The sequence below is a fragment of the Ammospiza nelsoni genome, chromosome 2 (assembly GCF_027579445.1).
Source record: "Ammospiza nelsoni isolate bAmmNel1 chromosome 2, bAmmNel1.pri, whole genome shotgun sequence".
Lineage (NCBI taxonomy): Eukaryota > Metazoa > Chordata > Aves > Passeriformes > Passerellidae > Ammospiza > Ammospiza nelsoni.
The window spans coordinates 49336684-49363872 of record NC_080634.1 but is presented as its reverse complement, the minus strand read 5'-3'; the positions used below and the strand labels follow the sequence as shown (position 1 = coordinate 49363872).

The following is a 27189-nucleotide window of genomic DNA, read 5'->3' as shown; positions in this document are numbered from 1 at the left end:
CCTAAAGCAATAGCATTTATTCATCTGCAGTGTTAACCTAATGAGGATAGTAGAGAACTAACTTCTTCAGGGTGACAGGGTATATCATGATCATGTATTTGGAAAACAGAGAGATACAGGTATCTGTGATCTTACTTCTGTGGTTCCCATAATACTGACTTACTACTACTTTGTTAAACAATTTTTAAAGATTCTTTCCTTTTTCATAATAATTAGAGAATCATTCTTGCAACTGGAGCTTGATTGCTCCAAGCCTTCTCATCAGTCACATAAAGGAATACATTTCCTTCACAGGGGAATTAAGGAGAAAAAAGATGTTTTACATCTGGAAGCTAGAAAACATCCCACAGAATTTCTCTGAGCTGATTGGTGTGTCAGAAACTAGAATTAAGCAGTTCTGCAGCTGTATGAATTTAATACCTGACTAAGTATGTGTTCCCGCTGCTTTTTAACCTTCTGCATAGAGTAGAAACAATCAGAGGAATCTTGTGGAAATCTCTAAGCTTCTTATGCAACTTTTCCACAATGTTGTAAGCCTTTTTTTTAATGGGAGAATGTGTCAAAGTGCATTTTCTCACTACCTCTGGTTGTTGAACTGACATAGTGATGTTAGAGGATTAGTGTTGCTCTTTCATATTTACTAAGCATTTCTAATTAGCTTAACCTCTACACATCTTAAGTAAAGTTTGCAATCTCTCCTCTCCACGTGTTCAAGACAAAACTGATTTGGATATCTTGAATTATCAGCTAATTCCCAAATCCTGAGTTATTATAACCAATGTTCTAACTGGGCCTAAAAATGATAGTGCTGAAGTACTAGAATATAATAGTTTCTTGGAGAGCTTTGGAAATGAATGTCAGTCTGAGCTGAGGTGATTCAGATGTCCTCCTGAAGCTTCCATCATGCTGAGTTTTGGTGGTATCTATGTATGCTTGTTGTGTGCTGCAGATTTTCAAGCTAGCCACAGTGAATCTTCCCTTTAGTTTGAAAGATTGAGGAATTTGGTGTCTGTTACTAATTCAAATTCTTGTAGCTAGAGTACAGAATTCAATGAAACAAGAAGATTCAGCTATTTGTAGGAAGACAAGGTATCAAATTCTGTGGTATAACCTGGCTCCATTACTTGGCTAATGGTGACTGAAGTTGTCTGGCTTCAAGAATTCTGTGTCCTTGGGGTGCAGGGGGGGAAGGTCAGCAGAGTGTGTGCTTTGGAATATGGAGTTTAGTAGAACTCTGGGAAAATGTGGATGAATAAAGCAAATTAATGGTTAAGGGGCTTTGTAAGATCTAGGCTGGTACAGTAATATTTGTCTGGATTATAGAATTAATATTTCACAACTTACCTGCAAATAGCGTAAGGAAAGGGGGGATGGGTTCACAGCTTAACTGGGTGACTTTTTTGAAAACTTGTGCTTTCTTTTCAAGTTATTCAAACTTAATTTGTCTGTCTATAGTAGTTTTAATACTGTCAGGTTCTCAAGGGATTTCTAGTTCTGTCCAGGGTTTGACAGACAAAATCTGCAGTTCAATAGACAGAGTTAATAGGTTTAGTAAATATTAATAAAAGAAATCTATTGTATAACTAAATCTTTAGGGAAATTACTGTGGTGGTTTAATTTTAAAAAAGAAACCTAATCTTGGTGATTTTGTGGAGTTTTCTTACTACAATTACTTTTAGTAATTGAAGTGGGTATCATATTTATTAGATAAACTTTAATAAAAACTTCAGATGTATTGAGTAAACTGATAGGAAACTAAGTGTGTTTTTAAAACTCAAGGAAAAAGAGGTCTTTGAAAAGTTACTGTTCACTTCAGGGAATGGTATTTGTTTGACTAGAAAAGAGAAGCTTGCCTAGGGCTTTCTTTATATTTTTATCTTTAAAAAAATAAAGTAAAAATGCCGGAAGCTGTCATGATGAAAGCAAATTGGGTCTTGTGTCCAGCTTCTCAGTTGAGTGTATACCAATATCTTTGCTGGGCAACAGTTAATGCCCCAAAAGTAAGATTTGTTTCCAGTTCTTTCTAGAACTAGAAGCAGCAAGACACGAGCAGTGCAGCAGCAGAAGTCCTCTTGCTTCCTGAGCTGCCTGTGAATGTCTAGGAAATGTCTGCACCAGCTGTATGTGAGACTAGAACGTTTAAGTTGCAAGGACTAGGATCAACCAAATGAAATTCTCTATAATGTATTATAAACTAGGACTGAACAACACCATTTCAGATATGTATCATTTACAATTCATCTCTGCATTAAAATCGACAAAGATTTAAAGTCAAACAAAACCAACCCGTCTATGTACAGGCTGCCCTGTGGCCTCTAGATGCATTTTGCCATCATTTGCAATTGCATTTACAATAATTTCTAACAGTAGCAATTGCCAACAAACACATGTCAATTTTAATGTTTCGTTGCTTTTAAATCTGCAAGGAATAAGCAAACTTCCTACTAGGGGAAGGGATAAAATGGGTTACCTGTGGGAGTCTGGAAAAGTATAGAGTAACTGGAGGAAGCTTTGCTTTCCTCTGTGGTTCACTGCTTGATATTAGCAATTTTGTTGAAACCTATAATGCAGGTAGACAGAGTATTTTTGAGAAGTCGAGTAAGGACACTGGAGAAATCCAGTGTGATGGTTTTGGAGGGAGAGAAAGCAGCAGGTCGTTTAGCTTGTTGTGTAGGATTTTTTTTGTATGAGGAAAGTATGTGAAGCTTCTTAAGAAATGGAAATTATTTAGCTACTTGAGATTACAAATAAAGTAGATGTTGTGATAGATCATTTGACTTGAGCTTGTCCAGCATCCAGAAGCCACATGAACCTTCAGTAAGAAAATCTGCAAACCAGAGAGATAATTCTTGCAGAAGGTGTTAGAAAATGTTTGCCAAGAAGGAGTTGTTGCTATTTGACAATATACTGGGAGCTAAGGTGCTGTGTTGAAGCAAATAAAAAGTTGTTGCTGTAGATGTTGTACAGGAATGTAGTAGAGTTACCTCCCATGAGCATAAATCTTCAATCTAACTTCTTGTGGAGGTCACCTGGAAGAAATTCTCAAATGAAATATTATTCAAAACAATATGGTAGTCATGTAGAACCAAGCATGCTTCTAGCACATATTCTAATTTTGTAGGAGACAAAACACTCCTACTTAGACTGCCTTTATATCTGCACTTGGAATTAGTTACCTTGCCTATCCACTGACTTAACTGCTGTGCATTCTCTAAATCAGTGAACATAAAGTCCTGGAGTGCCTCTATTTTCATCACAGAAGCCTGTGCTAAATTGCCTGGTTTCTTAGTTGGGTTTTGGGTTTTGACTATTAATTTTCACACTGTCATAACTGCTGTCAGACTTTTTCGGTTTTGGTTTTTGTTTGGTTTTTTTGCTTTCTTTAATGTAGCGAAGCTTGTTACAGAAGCCTGATGTTAATATGAAGTACAGTAAACTGCATATTTTAAGAACTAAACAGGCTAAATAATGTGGACTAAAATAGCAAGAAAATTGTTTGGTATGGGGTTTTGTCAGTTTTTTTGTTTGGTTGGTAGTTTGTGGGTGTGGGGTTTTTCTATTCTAATAAGATATTGAATACAGTCTGCTGTAAAAATGGCTGGTGTGGTTTTAAGGCCATGTCTGCTGCCTTGTATTGCAATTTCAGTAGTCTTGAGTTTGGGTTCACATGTTCAGTTAGTTGGTTACAGTATTCTTTTCCATTAGGCATTTTGGGAACATATCTTGCTTTATGAGCAAAGGTTAACTAGGGCCTGAAGGAAGCTCGAAGCAGCAAAGTACAGATGTGTTTGTAGCAAAGAAGACCACTGGCCAAGCCCAGGATAATTACTGCTACATATTATTTCAAGATATACCCTTTGTGTTCAACTATCCTAGTGTCTTCCAAAAGATGGTGTTCTGCCCTAACTGATTTCAATGTCCAAAGTCATTGTGGCTCAATCCCAATTTCCCATGTGGAATTTCAGTTCACATAGTCAGAAAGGCAGCCTGGGGGATATAAGAATGAATATTTTGGTCTGGGAGTTGTGAATATTGTTACCTTAACTGTATGTTTCTCTGCAATGGGATTGGAGCTCTGAAAAATCTTTGTGGTGCTGACTTTTGAAATAGTGGGGTTTTTTTTTAGTAGGTGAACATGATCATCTTGTCAGCTAAGGGAATAAGCTTTGGGAGGAATGCAGCATCTGGCTACTTGAGAGGCTGGAATAAATGGGGCTCAGCATCTCTCAATTTCAGGGATCTTGTATACCGTCTGAAAAACTACTTATTTTTGGTGTTTCTGGTTCTTGTTAGAATTCATTGCCCCAAGTAAAACATTTGTTGCCTTGGTTGGGAGAAGACTTTTATGGATTTTGTTTTAAATCTAAAGTACTAAATTGACAAAACCAGTTTTTACATGACTTGAAGATTATATAACATTAATACTATTTCAGTGAGTAATTCTTGTTTGGGAGCTCTCCCATAGATTACATACAATATTGGAACTTCAAGATTATCAAAACAGTTATATGAAGTTGTCCGCTATCAGTACAGCTCTTAGAGAATGCCCTTGGATGTAACTCATCAGTCACTGAACCAAGCAAATACATCTCACCTCCATTCCTCTCAAAAGCACTACCTGGGATTGTTGTCTCCTGTGGAGCTTTGAAAGTATGAAGACACTAAACTGTCCACTGAACACATGTAATCTTTCAGGTTTGCAGTGTGTCTGGAATTTCAGTTCTGGCTGAACTGTGGCTGGTGAAGAAACTGCCTTAAACTTGTGACGTGATGGCAAGGGCAAGTAGCCTTTTAATGTCACCTCATGTAGTATTAAATAGGTCTGTGTTTAGCAAAGGCCATTTTTCTATTCCTGTGCAACTTGGAAGTGCTTTAAATGCTCAAGACTTTTTTTTCCCAAATAATCTTAGCTAAGAAAATTACTAGGGAACAGCTGAGTGGAGGCTTTTACTTCCTTTGATCTTCAAGGAGGCCAGTGGCAAAGCTGCCCTTGTTCATGCTTGTTTCCTTTTCTACTACTACCTAAGAGTGATGTAAGGCCAGAGCATGACCAAGCAGTGTCTTTCTGAAGCTGCTGTCAGGAGATGTGTGTTTGTTCATGTACATCACCCTTCCCTAAGGGTATAGCCTATGCTGAGAAGGTAATGCTGTTTGAGAGACAAGTAGCCTAAATAATCTTGGGCTGTTGGCTGATATTTAGAAAGATCTTGATGCCATGTACCGTCATCTCTTAGAAACCCTTAGCTTTTCATGTTTTATCATGTTTTCATGTTTCCATGTTATCATGTTGTAGTCACGTTTTTAAAACCCTCTAGATAGGCTTCAGGCTCTTTAGGAGCCTCCAGCCATTCCATTTTATCATTCAACCTAGTTGAAGCTGTGGTGTAGGAGTAAACCTTTTTTGTAAGATAGGCACAATAATTAATTTGGCTTTAGAATTGAAGTAAAATTCAGCATGAAAAGTGACAGTTGTATGGCAACTTCTGGACTGCCTGTGGGGAGGTGGTCCATAGACCCAGGCCCCACTTCTCCAGACACTTGAGGAGGTGAGGGGAGGCTGTATCCTCCTGCTGGCTCTTTATGTGACTTTGTGTGGCAAAGGATGGGCTGGAGGAGCCGACTGCCCTGTGCCCTGTTTCAAGGGTGGAATTGAGGGCAGGAGGAAGAATTTGGGTCTATGCCACATCTAGTTTGTCATTGCTCACATATCTGCTGCCAGTTAAGTTAAAATTATTTGTTCAAAGAATGCTTGGTTATATTTGCTTTTCCAGACCTTTTGATTTTTCATATAACTGTAGAATGGTGTGAGTTGGAAGGGACCTTAAAGATCTAGTTTCAACCCCTTCTGCCATGGGCAAGGGTTCCATTCCCTAGAACAGGTTGCTCAGGGTCCCATCCAACCTGGCCTTTATTGAACATTTCTGGGGATGGGGTTTCCACAAGCTCTCTGGACAGCAATTTTTGTCCTTTTGTCACTGTAATCTGCTGTGCTCAAATTGCAAGACAGAAGGATTGTGTTTCTTTTGGTGTTTTGAAGGTAAGTAGCATTGAGCATGAATTGATCTTGGTAGAGTTCTATTAGCAAATATAATCTTCTGACTTTCTCTGATAAAAGTGTTCAAGCTGGACAATCTTGAGGCATTTACCTGATGTTATTGTTATGAAGTACTAATTTTGTAATCAAAGTGCAGCAGAAGAATTTACATTGTGACAAATCTTATTTGAGCAAAACTAGTAAGTAGATTGAACAGGCTGGCATGCATAAAACCATTTTCATAGTTCTGTCATGGTTTTCTCATTTCATGATCTAATGCTTTGTAGATGGGTCTTGTATCAGCTGAACAAATACATAGCTGTCTGGATTTCTGGTATTCTGATACTATAATACTAAATTCTTTAATTTCCATAATTTATGTGTGGTGCTTTGGATAGCTCTTCTGTAACTTTTCTTCAGTTGTTAAATGAGAGTTATTTGATCATACAGATCTAGAAGTGTTCAGATAGTGAAGATCTGTGATCTAGCTTGAATGTTTCCTAGCATCTTGCTTGTGTAACTCAATAATGTTTCTCCCTTTCCTGTATATGTGTACCTGTATTTTAGCACTGTAATTTATGGGTTTAGAAACCTGTAGTCTAAGTAAGCACTTTTAGTTCTGCTACTGTCCTCTGCTTGGATGCAGAGTTATAGAGCTCTTACTTTTAGTTTTGGGACACAAGAGAAAATACAGTTTCCCTGTATCCTTGCTGTTCCAGCTTTTTGATCTCTGCTTCTTCCTCTGACTGTCTGTGTTTCCCAGGTGTGGGAGTGTCCATGTCCTTCAGGGCACATGTAGTGTTTTCATATCCTTTATCTGCCCTGGTGGGGCAATTTAGGTGCTGTCTTAAACAGAAGCTTTAAAACTTTAGGTTTAAACTTTAGGTTTTGTCTTAAACAGAAGACAGGTTTGAGCACCCCTTTCCAGTAGCTTGCCAAAGGGGCTGACCCAAGCAGGAGAATGCTGCCTTGCTTTCTGCTTCTAGGCTCTGCATCATTAGAAGTCCTGAGAGGGCAGATGGGACTGAAGCCAGCAATGAAGTGTCCAGGGTGGACTGTTGCACCCTGCCCACCATTGAGCAGCTGCCAAAGGGCAGGAAGCCTGACCTAACTCTTGAAGGAGTCAAAGTGATCCCAGTTGGATGGAAACAATCGATGAATGCACTTGTTCTTTATTTTTGGGAGGCTGTTGGGGAATAGGTAAGGTCATGGGAGTACAGCTTGTATCAGATCCTTCTGGAAACCCCCTTTGTGTGTTGTTTTATTGCCTAGTCAGCCCTGGGTAAAAGGGAAAAGTACATATTCCAAGGAGTATGAGTAACTTCTGATGCTTGTCATGCTGTCAAGGTAGAAGTAAAATCTCAAAGGGTATTTCAGGAACTGTGAGTTCTCTTATATTTCTGCTCAATACATGTATTGTTACTAAATCAAAACCAGGGCTTTAAGCAAACAACATGGGCTAAAAGCATTCTGCTTCTTAAAAGTCATTTTTATTACGGAGCTTGCTTGTCCTAGTCAGTGGCTCTGGAACTTTCTTGAGAAACAGATTTGATAGTACACAAGCACTTGAAAAGAAGACTAATGTGACAGGTTGGGTTGTTGTATGTTGGGACTGTCTCGAGTAGCTTAGAGTTTGCTGTTTGGCTTAATTCTCAAAGCAGTTTCCTTTTACTGAAGTGTGGGAATAACTTTGGCTATGAACTCCGACAGCAGTATGGCCTCTGTTACTTACACCACCATTCCACTGAGCTATTAACTGCACAGATGCTAACAGCAGTTGGGGTCTTTTTTTAAAGGGGGATTTTAGAGAGGAAATTAAGAGTGGAAGACTACAAATAATTGAAGCTATAGCTTTCTCTAGCCCCATTTAAGTTTTATTAGTCTTTAGAGAGAGAAATTCTGTTCTTCCAGCTTTATTTTGATGTCTTACAAATTGATGTTACCTTACATCAAAGGGTAAAACCAAAAATTTCTCTTTTCCAGACTACACATGTAATGTGTCTTGAAAATATAAAATAATTTTGTCATGGTAAACAGTAGTTTTGACACATGCATGTGTCTGTGCTGGAAAGGTAACTGCATAATGAGAAAATCATCTTGAGTCAGTCCTGTTTTGTACAAATCAAACTACTCAATATTATGCATTCCTTATGCGTAGCATTCATCTGGAGGAGAAATGAGCTCTGTCATCTCATCTGTATTTCATTGTGACTAATGTTCAGTCTTTTATCCATTAATAAACATGGATTCCTTACTTGCTAGCAGTGATAGAACTCCTTTAGTGTAGTCCTGGCTGCATTGGGGGCTGTTCTTTGTCTCAGGAAAGTTCAAATCTCACTGAGTCAGGATGGCTGAATTTTATTTATATCAACCAAAGTGGTCAATAATAATAAGAACAACAATAATAATAGTGATAATTTATAATTTGCGCTTTATGTATATAAAGAAAACCCATACATATATAGAGGTATAAATATATGAAAAAGCCAATATCTGTAGCAGAGATCTGAATCTTTAAAGCATTCTACCTGAAGGCTTAGGGGTGACCTAATTGCCTTCCTGTACCTGAAGGGAGGAGCCTGCAAGAAAGTTGGAGAGGGACTTTTTACAGGAATATAGTGACAGGACAAAGGGAAATGGCTTCAAACTGTAAAATAGTAGGTTTAGATTGCATGTTAAGGAAAAATTCCTTACTCTGAGGGGGGTGAGACACTGAAACAGGTTGCCTGGAGAAGTTGCAGGCGCCCCACGCCTGGAAGTGTTCAAAGCCAGGCTGGATGGAGCTTTGTGCAACCTAGTCTAGGGATGGGGTTGGAACTAGATGATCTTAAAGGTCCTTCCAACTCAAAACGTCCTGTGATTTCGTATAAGGAGAAAATGCCCTCTTTTTTGGGGGCAGTGGGGAGTAAATTATAGACTGACTTGTATGTCTGCATACCAGTGTTATTTTCTTGGCTGAATTCTCTTCAGCTGTTTGGGGGCATTGATGTGTACTGACAACTTAAAACAGAGCAACACAGAAACTTGTGGTTCAGACAGTGTAACAGAGAATCCTGTATCTTCATGATCTAAAACAGAAGGTTGTGGGGTCTCCTTGATCTGAAGGCTTATCCATCAGGTTGAGAAGTGGGCTGTTACCTCTGAGAAATTACTTGGCAAGAATCAGTAACTTCCTGAAGGAGTGTCTTCAAGAGTGGGCTTCTGTTTGTTTGCTTCCAGGAAAAGCTGGATTATGTTCCAAAGAGAAAAAGTAGAAGGAAATAAAAAGTCCATTCTTTTGAATGAATTTAATAAAGCTAAAATACCATAATATAATGACTAAATCATTCTAGCTTGCTGGCAAAACTAACAGGCTACTTCCTCTTGGCAGAGCACAGTTGGTTTTAGTAATCACACAGATGTTTTAGCATCCAGAACAAGCATTTCTTCTTTGAGCTTTCTGTGATATGAGACGTAAACTTTCTTAATGTGCACCATAAACTGTTCTGTGATCAAATATCTACTATATATTGAAAGCAATAGAAAGAGTCACCTACATAGAGTAGTTGTGGAGTAAATGAAAATAGTGTAATAAGCCTAATGCTGTTCTGAGTGTGAAGAGAGCAGGGTTGGGGCTATAATGTTTGAAATCTTTGGTTGTCCCAGGATACACATGCTTCTTGCTAAAATATTAAAAAAATGTCAAACTGAACAAATGCAGTATTGTCTTCCATAGCATTTGAAGAACTTTGATGAATTGCCCTTTTGACTGCAGTTGTTTCTACAATTGTTTCTTATGCTGCCAGCTTTGCCCTCGTGAAACTGAAAGGAGGATTGCAAAAGACTTGTGGCTTTCAAGATGGTGCCTTTGGCAACAATGTTGCACTGGATAACTACTTAGGATGCTAGTTCTTTTGTCTGAGAATGCTGAGACTTTTGTCACTTTTCTTGATTTTTTTTCTTTAATTAATCCGTATTTTAGTCAAGATTACAGTAAGGAGATTTTTATGATGCCACTGCTATAATCAGCATTTCTCTCTTTAATGTGAGGAAAAAGTAGTGCTGCAAACGACGTCAGGTTTTAGTTCAAAAGGCTAAGATACAAGGATCACCACTTCTGGCAGCATGCACTGCCATGTTATTTAATCTGCAGGGTGGGAGATGACTGGTTAGTGAAGTCTTGAACAAATCAATTTTACTTCTTGATTTGGCAGAAGCCTTTCTTTGCTCCTAATTCTTCCCTCCTTCTTCCCCACCTCAAAGCCTCTCCAGCTCTGGGGTTGCAGGGGAGACTTCATCAATGTTCCATATTAAAGATGCTGCTTTTCTTCACTGAGAGCCTGAAGTTTAGTGTGCAACCACCTGACATGCTGTGTTAAGTTTTCTTGAGTACTTTGCCATGTGCTTTTTGAATAGTCAGCTCTTTGATGCTCTTCCTTGCCATGATCTTGAACTCATCTGGCAGATACTGGAAGTACCTGCAGCCCTTTTCACAGCATATGTGTTTGAGATGGTATATCTGACACTTCTGGAGATAATTTTTCTGTGATCAGATGAAGTTTGTGAAAAGCTCTGTTTCTTTTCTTTTTTTAAACTATGTAGAACATGCTTGTAGATAAATGTGCAGATGACAGGACAGATGTTCCTTCAGAGTGTATTTTTTTTTCCTATTTAACCAAGTTTCTTGGTTCCTGCATAAAAGTTTGTTGCAGAACTGGAAACATCTTTGAATCATTCTCCACAGCACTTGCTACAGCTCTTGATGGGCAAATTCATCAGGGCTTTCAGCTGCCCCTGGCTAGAAAAATTTTGGTATGATCTATTTATCTTATATCTGAATGCAATATCTGGTCTGAATATAATGATCTCAGTGATAACCTGAGATTTGCTATGCAGATTAAGGACTCTTTGTATTGAGACATTTTAAATTACTTGGCCAACTGAAGGAATTTCAGGTTGAAGTTAAATTCAAAGCTATGAAAATGATTTGAGTGAGCCTATCTAATTTCTCTGGGTCCTCCATATGATGTTTTTTTTGGCATGGTAGGAGATCATATTCATCAAGCAGAATCGTGGTGTTATTAAATAATAAATTCTGCCATGTCAGATCTGTGACAGTCATTTGATTGACATGTTTTAAGAATGGCTGTAAGGTGATATTGGAGTAGTCACACACTGTGTGCTTGTATGTATCTAAATCAGTATGTGATGCAGTCTGAGTACTGCAGTAATACTGAGCAAACAGCTATGATGGGCCTGTTTGTTAGTTTTTCTCTTAGTTTTGATCTTACTTAAAAGAGTAAATTGAAGGTGTGCAGCTGGGATCTGATCTTCCACAATCCATTTGCTAAATGGTTTTGTGTGTACAGGTTGAATTTGAAGTGAATCCTGTATTGTAGAAGTATTCAGACTTCCTCTAAACTGGGAAATGTTGGTAGTATTTCTTTTTAAATGTGAAGTAGTGAAGTATTCACAGTTAGTCTTTGCCTCTTAAGGGTTTTCCTGGCTCTCAACTAGAGTGTCCTTATATCCTCTTCTTCTGTAAAGCTAGGGAAGGGATGAACTCTTAAAATTTGGCTTCAGAAATGTGTAATTTTCAGGGTCATCTCTCAATAGTGCTGTTTTTAGTAAGTTAGTAAACAGAACAACCTTCCTGCTAATATTTCTACTTCTCGTTTTACAAGGACCTTACAGGTGGTGTATTTCCAGGAACACAGCCTGCTCTGTTCCCCATGCACTGCCTTATCTGTTGCACATCTAGCAAGATTAATGCCCACACTGCTGTCAAGTTTGATTTTTTTTTTTTTTTTTGCATTGTTATATGGTTTTTAGAGTAGAAGAAAGCCAGAGTGGTTTTGTGGCTACTCTTAAGAATTTCCTTATTGTTGAGAAAGTGTGCAAATGCTTCTCTGAAATTTTTTGTGAGTTGAATGTGGAGGTCCATGTTGTTGTAGAATTGATTATATTACACCATACATATTCCAATATTAGTAATTAAGTATTTTCAATTCTACTGATGTTTTGAGTATCCATTTTATGGGCCGTGGCTTTTGTATCCGTTTATACAAGCAAGTGACACATTGCACTATTACAGCGTCCTGAGGAGGTCGCTTGGGGTGAGAGAAGGACGAGAATCTTGTTTCTTGATCAGAAGGCTGGATTTATTGATATATGATATATAATACATTATAACTATACTAAAAAGAACAAAGAGAGAAGTTGCAGAGCTGCTAAGCTAAGCTAAGAATAGAAAAGAATCTAAAACAAAGTTCTGTGTCCCGGGACTCTGTCCCCAGCTTGCTCCTGTGATTGGCCCTTAATTATAAACACATGGAACATGAACCAATCACAGGTGCATCCTATTGCATGCCACAGCAGCTGATAACAATTGTTTACATTCTTCTTCTGGGGCCTTTGCTTCCCAGAAGATGCAGAAATCTGAAAGAAAGGATTTCTATGAAAAAATGTCTGCGACATTGCACCTAGAAAACACAATTGTGTTTGAATTGGTATTTCCATCCCCAGCTAAATTATGAGAGTACACAGAAGCAGTTAAAAAACCAACTGTTTGAAGCCTGATCAATTATAGGAATCACAAAAGAGCAGGAACAGAGGAACTGACAAGTCCTGTAGCTGGACTACTGCCATAAACATGAAGTAATCTTCACTAGGGTTTGTGGCTATATGCTTGCACCCTTCCTTATAATTAGGTCTTTAGAAGTTCCTGTTTGCTTTTGGAAGTTAAAGTAGTTTGCTGACCTAGTCAAGTCTGGTACCAAACTTGGAAGATTGGCAAAAGTGAGGATCTGTTCTGAAAGTGATATTTCTTTCTAAGTTCCAGGACAGGTTTCAAGGTTAGCTCTTGCATATGTGCTATTTATTGTGGCAAGCACTTCCAGTGACTCTTCTGCCCAAGGGGTGTTGCTTTAAATAGTTCTAATAGTTTTGCCAGCTTTGGTTTAAGCATTAGGTTTTCTTGCCTCTATGTTGGTTATTCCTATTTTCCTGTAAATTTGCTTCTGCCAGAAGTCTTTACAGATCTCTTTGGCACAGCAGCCCGGCAGATTGAATTCAAAGATTTCACTTAATGTGGTGAAACTTCTAGGTTGCAATGAAGATTGGAAAATTTCCCATTAAGTAGGGTTGGCCAGTGTTATCTTGATTGGGATTATGCAATGGATTCCTTGCTTAATTTCAATTTCTCTTGGAATAATTTTCACTTAACACTGGGGGAAGGGGATGTGGCTGGTGCTTTGATTGAAACCACTTTTTTCAGCACGGTGAAAGAATTGTTACATCTGATGATTCAGATTATCCGTGGATGGGAAGGAAAACAGCAGCTGTAAAAAGCAAATTCGTGGATTGGTAAAACAAATTGAGCTGGCACTTCAGTGCACTCTAGTGAGTTAGCAGATTGTCTAATTTATCTAATCTCATTCATACCAGAACTAGTGGTTTAGAAATTAAACATAGGATGGTGAAAGAAGTTAGCTTGGAAAACCCTTCAAGCTGCTGTAGCTAGCAGTACTTCCAAGATAACTACAGAAGCAAATAGTTTGTGATTGACTTAGCTTATAGTGTAAGTAAGTAAGCCTAATGTGTAAGTTTAACATCTCTTACTGCAGGAGCTTGTTTTGTGAGGCTCATTTTAGGTCTTTGGAGATGGAGGAATGGCTGTTCAAGAAAGGTGATACACTGAATATTCTGAATTGGAAAGAACTCAGAGGACCATTGAGTCCAGCTCTAAAGTGAATGGCCCATATGAAGGCCATACCCATGATCATGGCATGATTAGCACCATGCTCCACCCAAGAGGGCATGAAATGTGGGCAGCCAGAATGTAAGGCTGATTTTAGCTGTATGGGATTATGTCTGTCAGAGGTTACAGATCCAGGGCTGAGTGGCTCTCTTCAGCTAAAGATGCCTTCTGGCCTACCTGATGCTACAAGCCACTGACTTCTCTTCCTGAGATGTCTTTCCTTATGGGCCATGGATTGCTGTATGCTTACAATGAACCATGAGTGTAGTGGTTGCCAAAAATTTTGTCCTATCTCCTGCTATAACTTCAGTGAGTTTGTGAGCCTTTCCAGGGAAATGCAGGGCAGGAAAGAGGAGATTTAGAACTGATTGTCTTATAATAATTGTCCAATTCTTCTCTGGGTATCAGCGTCTTTTAGGGAGTGGCTGTTACCCTGCTGGAGTCTTCTGCACTCAATTTTTGCAAGTCCTTCTGAGTTGTTTTTTTTCCTTGGCAAGCATCTGATACTGTCATTCTGTGTTGGACACTTCATTGCCTCAAATACCAACATTTCTTGCTGTAGTGTCCAGAGCTCTGGTGGGAGGGAATGGATGGTATGATGCACTGCTTCTAGAAAAACCCAACCAAAACAGAGCAAAAAAAAAACCTCAAGAGCAACAACAACAAGCACCACCCAAACGCACATGGTGTACACAAAAAAAAAAGCTTAAGTTCTAATTAAGTAACCTATACAACATTCCTAATGTTTCTTATTACAGCATGAGGAGACTGCTCTTGTTTTTAGTGAAATCAGCAGAGTTTCTGATTACATTTACTCTGATTGCGTTGACTTCACAGTTGACTTCAAGCATCATGTAAAAAGTATTGATATGTGCTCTATTAACCTACAAAATAATAGCCTGGTAAATCCCAGAATGTTTGTTAGTATTGTAATTCATATGGCTGGACACAGCAGGGATTTTTCCTTAGGTTTTAGGAAGTGAGAATATGCAGGCATGCTATCACAAGGTTTGTTAAAGATCCTGAGTGCACAGTCCAGAGAAGACCACACAAACTCTGCCTCAGGATGTTTTTGTTTTCTGTCTGTCAACAAATTTAGTCTGCTATGAAGATTTATAATAGTGATCTAATGATGTTACTTCATGTTCTGTATGGAAATTATGCACACAGAGAACAGTAAAATCTGAAAGTTTATTTTAAGGCAGTAATGCAAGTAAATGCTCTGCTGAGGGTTTGTATTTGTGGTCCCAACTTGTTAAAATGGAAATGAAAAAACAAACAGGAAGAGCAGGTGGGATAGGTTTATTATGGAATGTAGCACTATGTCTTAAATTTAACTCAAGCACAGAGACTGTAACATCTTTAACCCTTAAATGCATTTATGTCAGAATTGTTCATGTTTTTAGAAACAAATCCCTTCATCATGTCTAAGGTCTAAAAGTAGAATAAAAACAAATTGAAACCTCATTTCCTTAGCTTTTTCAGTTTGAGCTCTGTAGTTGAATTTTTACAATTTTTTTTTCATGTTTGTTCTCTGACACTCGGTGGTCTTATGAATGAGTTTTTAAGCCCTTGTAAAGCTCTAAACTGATAATGTTACTCTCATTCAACTGACCGCTTAAGCATGTGCACATGTCCTCTACTGGCTTACAAAGTGTCTATATTTATTAGAGTAACCCACTGAATCAAGGCTACTAAGAAGATGGACTTTTCAGTTTTTGCCCCTTCTGACTTTCAAGTAAAGCTGTATATTTTTAATATTTGATGGAAATCAATATGCCACTACCATAAGGTTTGATTGGCACGTGCCTCTCTGGGTTTCCTCAGGGCAGCTGGATGCTCTGTGCCTGGGAAGGAAAACCAAGTTTATTATGGCTAAGTGAAAGGCTTGCTTTATTTGTTTTTAGTACTCTATTTCTGTCAGATGCCCTGACAAACTTACCATTTAGGCTTTATGGATATTCAGTAAAAAAGGCAGGGGTATTCCACAGATGTGAGATACTTTCTTAGGATTACTATTGATTTCTGCTCCATCATGCTTGTTCTAGTAAAGGATTGACTTAGTCTTGCTTGATGTGACTCACAGAAACTTATCCCTTAATGTCAAGCACAGCGTAAAAGCTGGGGATCAAAATAGGGATTTTTACTCTAGTTACCATTAATGAGTTGCCCACAGAAGGATATAGTTCCCTATGGTTTCCAAATGTTTGTTCCCCTGCTTGCTTAGAAGGTCGTCATTATATACCCATTGAGAATGGGGTCTGGTTTATTTGGCTTAATTGCACTGGCCTATAGGAGTAACAGTTGGTTTTCTTTTTTAAAACACAGCAATTTTAAGTAGTTGGAAGAAACAGAAATAATAATTCACGCTTTTTTACTGTATAAAGCTGTTAGGTTGTAAGTTAGCCTTGCAAATGGAGGAGTATATTGAGAGTTGTACAAAGTGCTGATAAAATGAAGTGTCTCATTTGTAATCCTTGATTTATAGTGTGTTGGGGTATTATTAACAGTGTTCCTGATTCTGTGTCATCTTACATGTAAGATGAGTAAGTTCCATGACCAGGACATTAATTGGATGAGACTTATCTGTATCCATGATAATAAGCAATGGAGGGACTGGTATCCTCAACTGATGAGAAATACCACCTTTTATAAGTTTTCTTGTGGCTTTGTCTTTTGAGCAATAGATGATGGATATTCAGTAACCCTCCTGAACTTGCCCTCAGATTCTCCTCTGTCTCTGTAGGGGGGAGTGCTTGGGCTCTGGCCTTCACCCTCCTTTGGGTCAGGTGAAAAGTCCCTCTAAAGTGCCCCAAGTGCTAGACAGGGAATAAGGGCAGGGAGTTCTCCCTTGGTTTCAAATAGTCAGAGAAGCATTTAATCCTGTGTGTGCATTCAGGAGAAGGACAGGGGTTAATTCTGCACTTGAGAGCAAGAAAAATGTTTGAGCAAGACTGAGAGGAAGCAGTAAAGAAAAAGAAATGATACTCCAAGATCCCAGGGGCAGAGGCTCTTGGGATAAAATTCGATTATTGATAGCATTAACCAAACTGTATCTGTTATACCATCCTTGGAGTTCTGTGTATGTTGACCCTGCACAGTAGTGTTGAACTAGATAAAACAGCTTTCTTCCCAGAAGACTTACCCTTGATTTCCCAGCACTGGTCTCTAATGGTTGAAGCACAGTCATTGCCTTTGTGTTAGATTTTCAGGTACCGTGTAGATAAAGCATGCCATGAAGTCATAAATCTAATCCCTCACATTTTAATGGGGAAACAGGGAATTATGCAGTCATTCTTTTAAAGAAGAAGGTGCAAAAGGTAATCTGTGTTTCAAGTGGCTGAATTGTGTTCTCTGTCCCACTCATTAACTTAATCTGTAAGTTTGCCTCCAGTTTGGGGCTAGTTTTCTAGTGGATCAGAGTGAATTTGTTTTGATTACCATACTAATGAGTGAAATGAGAGAGAATGAATTGTAAAGGAAATTTTCCTCTTTCCTCCCACACTTCCCCTTTTAGTGAAAGTGGCCTGATTCTTTTCCTACCTGTTTGGAAAGTTGATGTATTTGGGCTACAGTTGGGAAGGCTGTATCACAACTGCTTTGGGCACATCCATAATTCAGGAGTGTGTAGTAAAGATGCTGGAGTCTGCTCTGAAACAAGACAAGTTCCTAGGCAAGCAGAGGCAGCTTTTGCCAATTTGTGACACCAGTCAGGATGTCTGCGCAAGGTGCTGATAACACACTAGCTCAAGTCAGTGCCAATTTGAGTGCATGTGTGCTGTGATCTGGAGAAACCTTACTCTAGTTTGAATGCACTTTTCTTATATTAGGAAGAAACATTTTCTTTCTGTTTTTCCTTCAGGCAACAAGAGCTTCTCTGACTCAACATTGTACCAGTCTGGGGGAGTCACTGGGCAAGGAAAATGATATTGCCCTGATTATTGATGGCCACACACTGAAGTATGCCCTTTCATTTGAAGTCAGGCAGAGCTTTCTGGACTTGGCACTCTCCTGTAAAGCGGTCATTTGTTGCAGGTAAGGAATTCTGTGTTTGTTTTGGGTAACAAAATGGGCGTGAGACCTGTGAAGTTCAAACTTAGATGCACACCACCACACTTAAGTATGCTGGAGAGCAGCTTGCTTAGTAGTGTCTTTCTTCCTTCTATGGAGTAGGAGGCATGTTCCTTCATTAAAATTGTGTCATCAAATAGTACAATTCCCTTTGCCAGTGTCAGTCCCAGCTGAGTCTGATCTCTTCTATAAAGTGATGAAAGATCATGAGAAAACATTGTGCCTGATTGCCTGATTATAGTAGGCGCTGATGAGAAGCAGTGGTATGGACGTCATTTGTAATCAAAATGTTTGTGTGACTGTTCAGCTCAGCTCTAGAGAAAGTCACTGCAGGAATTTAAGTTGGTCTTGACTTCTGGTTGTGTATTATGTGAGCCTGTGATAATGTGATTTGCCCTACTAAAATGTTAGACTACTGCTGGCTTTGCTAAGTCACAGCAGAGTTTGTTGCTATTTGTGGGTATAGCCATAGATATGGTCCTATGTCATGACTGCTTCAGAAGGAAGGAAATAAGAGCCCCAAGAAAATGAAAACCAAAAGCTGGCTTACTTTTTGTGTAGCAGGAAGGCTGCATCATTTTAAACTTTGAAAGATTATGTGGCTTTGAGGATTGTGTGCGTTTGTGCTCATTGCTGGTATTTGGGGGGAACTGTGACCTAGTGGAGATTGTTGATTTAGGCAGGCAGGAAGTTTTATTTGCATTCTAGAAGCAAGACCTGCTTTGTGGGAAATGACTGTATGGAGACCTTGTACTACTTTTTTTTGCAGTCTTACTTACTTTTATGTGTGCACTTTGGTACAAGTATCGCATGGCAAAAGGAGTGCTGTCCATGTAGCTGAAATAGCTGAACTCATGGGCTTTTTATCTCACTAGTTGCTTTCCATTTGTTTTCTGGATTGCTGTAGTGCATGATACTGCAGCTAGAGCTGTTCAATGGGTTTATTAATTACCTGATCATTAGATGGAGTATGAGCTCAGCAAATTTACAAATGATACAAGACTGAGGAGTGAGTGATAACACTGAGGGCTTGGCTGCCCTTCTGAGGGACTTCTATAGGCTGAAGAATTGAGCAGCGAAATCTCATGAGGCTCCAGAAGAGGAAATGCAAAGTTCTATGCCTAAGGAGTTACAACCCCTTACACCAGTAAGCTGTAGGAGTTACTGAGCTAGAAAGCACCTTTGTCCAGAAGGATCTTTGGATCCTTGGTGGACAAGCTGACCATGAGCCAGCAATCAATCCAAGTGGCAAAGCAAAGACTGGTGTTACCTGGGCTGAGGTGTAAGGAGTATTGGTAAAGGTTGAGGGAGGTGATCCTTCTCCACAATGGCAAGGTAACTTCTGCAATGTTGTGTCCAGTTCTGAGATCCTTAATATAACAGGTTTAATGGAGAGAGTCCATTAAAGGACTCTCCGTCCATTCAGGACCATGAAGATGATAAAGGGGCTGGAGCATCTGTCATACAGTGAGAATCTGAGAGCTGCAAGTGTTCAGCCTAGAGAAGAGGAGGCTCAGAGGGGTTTGTATCAATTTGTATGAGCATGCAATAGAAGGGAATGAAAGATGAGGGAGACAGGCTCTTCCCTGTCGTGTTCAGTGACAGCAGTTTTTCTTCTGTTGCTGATTAATTTTTTTTAAAGTTGAGCAGGGGGCTAGAGGAAGAAGGCACAAAGCCTGAGAGCAGAGGTCTCATTTCTGCAGCTGTTTCATGGAGTGGGAAGTGTTTTACAAGAGGGAGCTAACACAAGTGTAGCCATCTTTGGAATGCAGCAGGCCCCAGTGTAGAGCCAGAGTGAAGGTACCTTGGGCTTGGAGAGCACCAAGTGTCCAGGAAGGGAACTTGGAACTGCCCCTGTCTTGTGCTCTGAGGGGCAGTTAAACAGAGCAGATGGAAACCTCCTGCTTTCCTACTCTATCACAGTGCTTTGGAGAGATCTTCCAAGGCACTCTGTTAGTTTATTGCTTGAAGATTTGACAAGTTAAGCCAAAGACCTGTGTAGCTGAAACAAATAATAAATTGCAAATTATTAAAATTACACATAATATATATATAATAAGCTGAATATAATGAATGGTCCTGTTTTGCCAGGAGACATGCAATACGGACATTTCCTCTTTCATTATTTCATGAGGGGAGCCAACAGGAGTTTTATTTATTAGTGAATTAGCAAATTGAGGAACAATGCAGGAAAAAGTACTTTAAAGTATAAATCAAAGGGGAGGAGATGATGTAATTTCATAGCTTAAAAGGAGGAATGAAAATAATTGAGTTTTAAGTCCCCAGGGAAAATGAGGAATGCTTTTAATAACATTTAAGGTTTTTCAAGAACCTTCCAGTCACTTGCCAGGTGCTTGATACTGAAGCAAGAAAAACATTTTTTTTTAATGCTCTGAGTTGTTTTCGATAGTACTTTGTGTGTCAAATAAGGCAGTGCACTTATACTTCACAGGAAGAAGTTTTAAAATGGAATTGAGAAAGAGGACATTTCAAATTAGAGTAGTCTTCAAATGAAAATATTAATTGGGAGGGGGATGTAGCTCTTTAACTTAGTGGTATGATGTTTAACCACAGTAGGAGTTGCCTTGATATCCTCAACATTGCATAAATTCATGGGGCTTAATATTTCATAAATTTACTAAAACATTTTCATCTCCTCTGGGGAGTTTCAGCTGCATTTACCATTCAAAAAAATTTTTAAAAATATAGTTAAGACATACTGTATATTCATTTTCTGGGCTTTCGGCATAAACTGTAGTTGAACTTGATTCTCAGGGGTAATCTCTTAAAATGAAACTGTAGTAAACCTGACTCCTTTTTGCATTAAGAGGGAGAGATGGTATCTTCTGATGGGGTTAAGTCTTCCACTGTTACAGTGTCTCTAGCAGGCCATTGGCACAGTGGAGAAAAATATACCCCTCGGGAGACTTGGTAAAGCTAGCAAAATCAAATCAAACAACTCCTTAAGAAAAAGCCTTGTTTGTTAAGTTTTTCCAGAAACTGACAGATCTTATTATCGTTCTTCACACTGACTGGGATGTCAGGATGTCAAAAGCAAGCAAAACTTACTTTTCAGTGGAGGTAAATGTTGTTTGGAAGGCAGTTGAACTTGTGACTTCATTTATGAGATCCGAGCTGATGATTGCCTGTCTCTGGTTTTCAAATGTTCCTTTAACAGACCTGGTTTTTTTGTGATGTTTTTTGAGACACAAAATGTTGAGTTTTGGGTAGAAGTGAGATTATTCTTTTAATAACCTAATACAGTGTTTTCGTTCATCTAGCGTTTATACTCTAGCTGCTAGGTACAGCATATTGTTGCATTTGGCTCTGAATATAAAAGTAGCTGAGAATTATATAACTTGGGTGTTATGGCATTTAATATTTTTAAAATTCAGTATAATTTAAAATTCATATTTAATTCTCTACTGAAGAGCCTGCCTTGAATTGGAAGTATTTGTAGTTGAATTAATGCAATGTTTCAGTAACACATGTTTATGACTGTGCTTTGGGAACTTTTTGTTATTGTTGTTGAATAGAACTTCTTTGCAGGTGGCAGTGACTCTGCCTTTGTATGGGTTTAATGCCATATTAACAAGACATCCATCAGGAAGAAGCAATCCATCATAATTTAAGAGATTAAAGAATTCTAAGCAGTTTGTAAGTACTTCAGTACTTAAAATTAATTGCTAGACAGCAGAAGTAGTCTTTTGTGTAATTTCTTTCACAGATGTAAGCACGACAAAACAAGCATCTCCAGAGAGATGTGTAGCATAAGGCTGGGAACCCATCCCAAGCTGGGTTGCCTCAGTGTGATTCTTTTCTCTTTTGCTTGTATTACTGACCATTTCTGCCATACTTCTTGAGGTGGTGATGCTGGGATGTTGTTTCTTTTCCATATGTGTATTTAGGTCCTGCAGCTCTTCAGCTGAGTGAACAGTGAGTTGATGCCCACATAGGAGGGGTTTCAGGTAATAGGAAAAATAAATAGAATGTTTCAATTGCTGTACAGTCCATCAACTTTTCTGCCATACTTTTGATCCTGTGTCCTGTTCTGGAGAGGTGTCTATAAAGTGGTGCAGCATGAACAGAAATTGAGAAAATCCAGCAACAGCAATTTCTATGGACTAGGCTATTTCCACAAAGGCACTTGCCATGTCATGACTACTACATCAGGATGTTTTTTGCTTGCTTTTAGGTGTGAAAGGTGTGTGCAGTTGTTGCTCAGCATCTGAACACCGACTTCTGGAGGGCTTCTGCCCAACCTCACCAGCTAACTTTAGATGATAGTGGCACAAACTGTTGCTTTCAGTACCTTGAGCAGTATTTGAGCTGTAGTGATAATGGTTAGGAGCTGAGTGAATAAAGAAGCAAGAGGAGACAATGTATGTTTTTTAAACAAGCAACAGGAAAACCCTGTTCTGTATTTCTATTGCAGGTAGCATGCAGGGAGGCTGGGGTGAAGACAGGAGCCCACAGGTATCGCTCTGAGAACAGACACTAAATGTTCTGAGATGAACATGCCCTTTTACTAGAGTGTTTGGGTGTGCATAGGGAAGGGATTTAATGAATTGAAAGCAGAAGCTTGGAGAAGAGAAGGCAAAAAGCAGCTTGTGAAGAGTACATGTTGCTAACTGTTAGAGTCACTTCATCAGCTAAGGAGAGAAGAGAGATGAGGAGACAAGAGGAAAGTTGTTTCAGCACTCCAGGTTGTAAGGCCACAGCTGGGGTGCTTCTGGTCTTCCATCATGATTTGGAGGAGACATTAATAACATAGCTGACAAAATGAATATCTGCAATACTTCTTAAATATTTATTCCCCCAACTCGCATATTGTTGCTGGTGCTAGTATTTGACAAAATGATTCTTCTGTGCCGTAGTTCAGTGTGTATTTATTTATTGAATCAAAGAAGTGTGTTGCTTTCATTAGATAAGACCCCCATTTTCATGACAAAAAATGCAACTCAATTCTGATTAAGAGTAAGATAGCCAATTCTAATGTTAATTGGACCCAAAGAAAATTGTGCATGTGTTACATTTTCCTGTATGTACATCTTCTGTTTCCACTCATCTGTCACCTACTAAATAATCAATGCTCGTTCTCATATTCTATTTCTGCCAACTCATGACAGCAATATTCATCTTATGACTTTGAAAACCATGAGGGAAGAATCATTCTGGCAGCTTTAGTGTTTGTAGATAATTGAAGTGGGAGGAAAGTTTGGAGTTGCAGCATTACATGGTGCTCTCTGCATTCTTGAATAAAGAATACTCACAGATGATTAGAAATGATCACCTAAACTGTTCAGTGTGTATGTAAGGATGTATAAAGCAATCCTGGGACTTATGATTATTTTTCTTAAAAGCCTGTTGGCTGCTTTGCAAGAGCTAAGTAAACTTGGAAAATGTCACCAGTTCTGTGCTGGAAAGCTAATACGGGAAAACTTTAGGAGAGCTTGGTCTTACAAATTTTGGTTATTATGTTGTCCTCTGAGTGGCAAAGTGAGTTTCTGCTGTATGTTTTGACTTCTGTTCTTTTTAATAGGTGTTCTGAGCTATGACAGTTCCTGAAACTCACTTTCATAGTTCAAATCATTCAAATGCTTAGCTAATGTTTAAAGGGGGAAAAAGTACTGTTTACACTTAAACAGTACTTAAAGATACTGTTTTAACTGGTATTGTTTGTTTTTTAAATAACACAGGTGAAGCATGTTTCCCTTGGGTAACTATTAGCTGCCTGACAGCCTGAATTTAAATGATTCATGCTATGTAGCCAAACATTTCTTACTGCTTAACTTCATCCCATTATTGTGACTGTTCCAATTCTTAGCAATTATTTTACTTTATTTGTTCAGATGAGGAAATAATTCAAATGAAATAATCCCTAAGTTCAATCAGTGTTCCAGTTTCCACTGCTATTCACAATTTGGCAAAATGTTTGCCTTTTTGAATTTATTAAAGAAAAATACTTAGCTCAGAGACTAAGTTTGTATTGTGCTTTACACTTGCGTATTTCTGTTCAGATCTGGTATCTGTTTTAGTGTTCAATTTCTGTTTCTACTGGATGACCAACTGAGTTCTCTTGCTCTTAACTGATAAGGAATAAAAACCTTTTCCTGAAATATTCTGCTTCACCTCTGTTTCCTGTTTCTGTTAATATTCTTACTAGCAAATTTACTTACCACTAAGTTATTGAAAAAGGTTGGAGGAAAGGCAGGAATACAGCTAAAATCAACATTTTTCATTGGAAACAATTTTGTAGGAAAAATACTGCATGTCTTGACAAAAAACTTAGTAAGTTTCTTCTTCAAGTAGTGTTTACCCTAGTTGTTATTTTTAAGATTAACTTGTTACCATTTTTCATTGTGAGTGTAATATTTAGGTGACTAAAATCTTAGCAGTTCAGTTGATCCATCTCGTCAAATGTAAGTGAAATTTGTCTCTTGAGCAATGGGGTGATAATACTCACAAACACTTCCAAATGGTATCAGTGCCTGTTTCTTCACCACACTGCAATATCTTGTCCAAATTGCTCCTGGTCTCTTCAGTTTCTGAGCAGGAGCAGCCAGCAGTGCTATGTTTAGCGCTACACTTCCCAAACTGGAAAATAAACATTCCATAGATACTGCACATGAGAAAAAACTATGCTACTGGAATGTATGCTATTTTAGAAGAAAGATAAAACTATGGTTTGGAATACCTTCTCTTCCATGAGAAATTCATAGTGCTGGTATATTTTTCTTTCCACTAGTGTTGGTGTGTTAACCCCTGTCTTCTGGTCAAGTTCCAAATGGAACAATTACTTTCTTCTCACTGAAATTCCCCTGCTGCCTTTATTGAATATAATGTAATTCACTTCCTATGCAAAGCTGTTGAGGGTGATAATGTGAATGCTAAAGGTCACCAGGTTTTAATTGAAAGGTCCTACAGCAAAGTTGTGCTTGCGAACATGCCTCTAACTATTTGCATCCCTTTATTTTAAGCTTCTGTTTTGTAGAAACGGTATTGGAAGTATAAGTGATACCACTAATCTCTTTAAGCAAAATATGTAGGGTCTTTTTTTGTAGGGGAGGTGTTTGTTTGGTGTTTTTCTTTGTCTTTTTTATGGTCAGGGGGTGGTGCATGTTTTACTCTGGGCTTACCCAGGTTCCTCCTGTTTTCCGGTGCAAGTGTAAAGTAACTTTGTATCTCAGCTGACAGCAGAATGTTTGAACTCTTTCAAGATGGCTTGTGTGGCATGTGTAATACATGGTCTCTGACACAGTGCACAGAAACATGCATTGGTGTATGCCCTTGTGTCTGGTAAGAACAGGTTCTCAGTATGATGAAGTGTGTAGGTTAACTGCACCTCACTGTCCTGTCTCAAATAAATCTTCTTCCCAAACCAATGATGTCAGACACTCTGCTTCTCCATTAGGCTTCAGTAATGCCAGTTTTTTCCTGTTTAGGCATTCTGGCACAACTGAACTCTTGACACAGTTGTCCTTATTTCCTACCACTTGTCTGTTGTGCCAAATACCCTTTTCCTGTGTTCCTGGAGCAGTGCTGTGTTGTCTGCTAGGGAGTGACTGAATGTTTCCTCTTATGGAATTCCCTGCTGATCCATAAGGCTGGATGGAGGCCAAGGGTTTGGTGCCTTTCTGCAGCCTTGTGACTGGTTTGTAAAGGTTTCTGGCTGTGCAGAAAAGTTCTTTAATTCCTTGCTCACCAGGTCGCAATTCCAAGGAAATAGTTTACATTTTCTGTTTCTTTTAATGGTTTGAAGATGTTATGAAGGAGTAGGTAGCCTTATCTTGATCATTTCTTACTATTCTGTACTTTCTTCTCTAAATATTGGGTAGTTTTAAAGATCTCAAAACTTTTCCTAGGAGAGGATTTGAGCATTCTCCTTGCTTTTATTGATATATTTATTTTTGTCTTGCAAGTTTAATATTTGAATTTCACTAAAACCCTGATGCATGAAGGTACAGAAGACAAAGGCCTCTAAAGAATATGTGGTGCTGCACTGCATTCAGAAACAAGACTCAAACCAACTGTAATCTTACTCTTTTCATAAGATCCAACAGAGTCTCGTGCTCTATCCCACAGGACCAGCTCAAATATTGTATTTTCCATTGTTAAAAGTACAGATATAAAATTACAGAGGCAGGAACACTCTGTTCTGCAAGCTTCTTAGTACTGCAGGGAATTATCTTCATGAGGGCTCTGGGCTTTAGGGCACTGTAGTAATATGTGGGACACTGAACTGGTAAAACAGCTCTGGTCAGAGTTTCCAAAAGTGCTTAGTGTTGGTGGAAACTGACTCTAGAGTGTGTCTAAGTTGAGTAGGTGTACAGCTGAATCCATACTAAATATTTGGAAAAATTTGACCTTAGACTGAAAAGAATGGCTAGGCTAAAATGTACTTCTCTGCTATTCATATCCTTGAAGTCATGATAATAAAGTCAAAACTATGCTTGAGGGAAACAGAGTAAACCTGATTTGATTCAGCAGGCTAGACTAGGAAGCAAACTCCTTGAGTTTATTCACATGAGTAGAAAAATGAAGAGGCTCTGGCTCCAGTGTGCAATGCAGTTTTTGGCCTGCTTATGTGCATGAAATGTGTAGATCTATAGATCTTTAACTGTGTGAGTAAATACCACCATATTCTGCAGGGCAAACAAGGCTGCCCAGTTGGAAGCCATTTAGCAAAGTAGCCATGTTGGTGGTGTAATAGCTTTTTTGGGGCCTAGACTTTTCTTTGCACAGTTGCCCACAGACAGTGGAAAGAATTCTTTGCAGAATCCTCTGTGTTTTGCAGTCTGTAAGGGATGCTCACCTGCTTATGTTGAGCAACACTAAACTCATCCTTTAAAAAAAAATGTTATCTCTGTGCTAATAATTCTCCTTAGTACTTCTAAGAAAAAGCAAGTGAGAAAATGTGTGAGGAATACCTGTACATGCAAAGATATACTCAAGAACTTGAAGAAAAACTGATTCTCTGCTGTATCATAACTACCATTCAGCTTAACAGCTCTGCATTCTGAACACCACTGGCAGTGTTAAAATGGTAGAGACTTGGATTCTGTATCCACCAGTAGGCTGTTCTTAGGCTTTTTCTGAAAAAAGGAGGTTTTAAATAGCTTCTCTCTATTCTGGGAAGGCTGCTTTGATATCTTGTTTTGGCATGTGTGTTGAATGCATTTTGCTTCTACTCTTTCAAACTTGCTTCTCCAATAGTGTCTAGAATAGATAACAGCGATAGGCATTGTTAATGATGACCTCTTCTAAATCTTGCTCCTTCATATTTCCCTTCTCTTACTGTTTCCCATGTAATGGCACACTTACACTTTTAAATTGCTCTTTCCCA

The 27189-nt window shown here is 38.7% G+C and overlaps 1 protein-coding gene across 2 annotated transcripts in view; it reads left to right on the top strand.

The window, feature by feature from the left end:
- The window catches only part of ATP8A2 (ATPase phospholipid transporting 8A2), a 278010-nt gene that overhangs the window by 65336 nt on the left and 185485 nt on the right, over positions 1-27189 (top strand). For both annotated transcript variants that reach the window (XM_059465994.1, XM_059465993.1), the window contains one exon: positions 17635-17807. In XM_059465994.1, coding sequence (XP_059321977.1) covers positions 17635-17807 — 173 coding nt within the window. The remainder of the gene's footprint in view (positions 1-17634; positions 17808-27189) is intronic.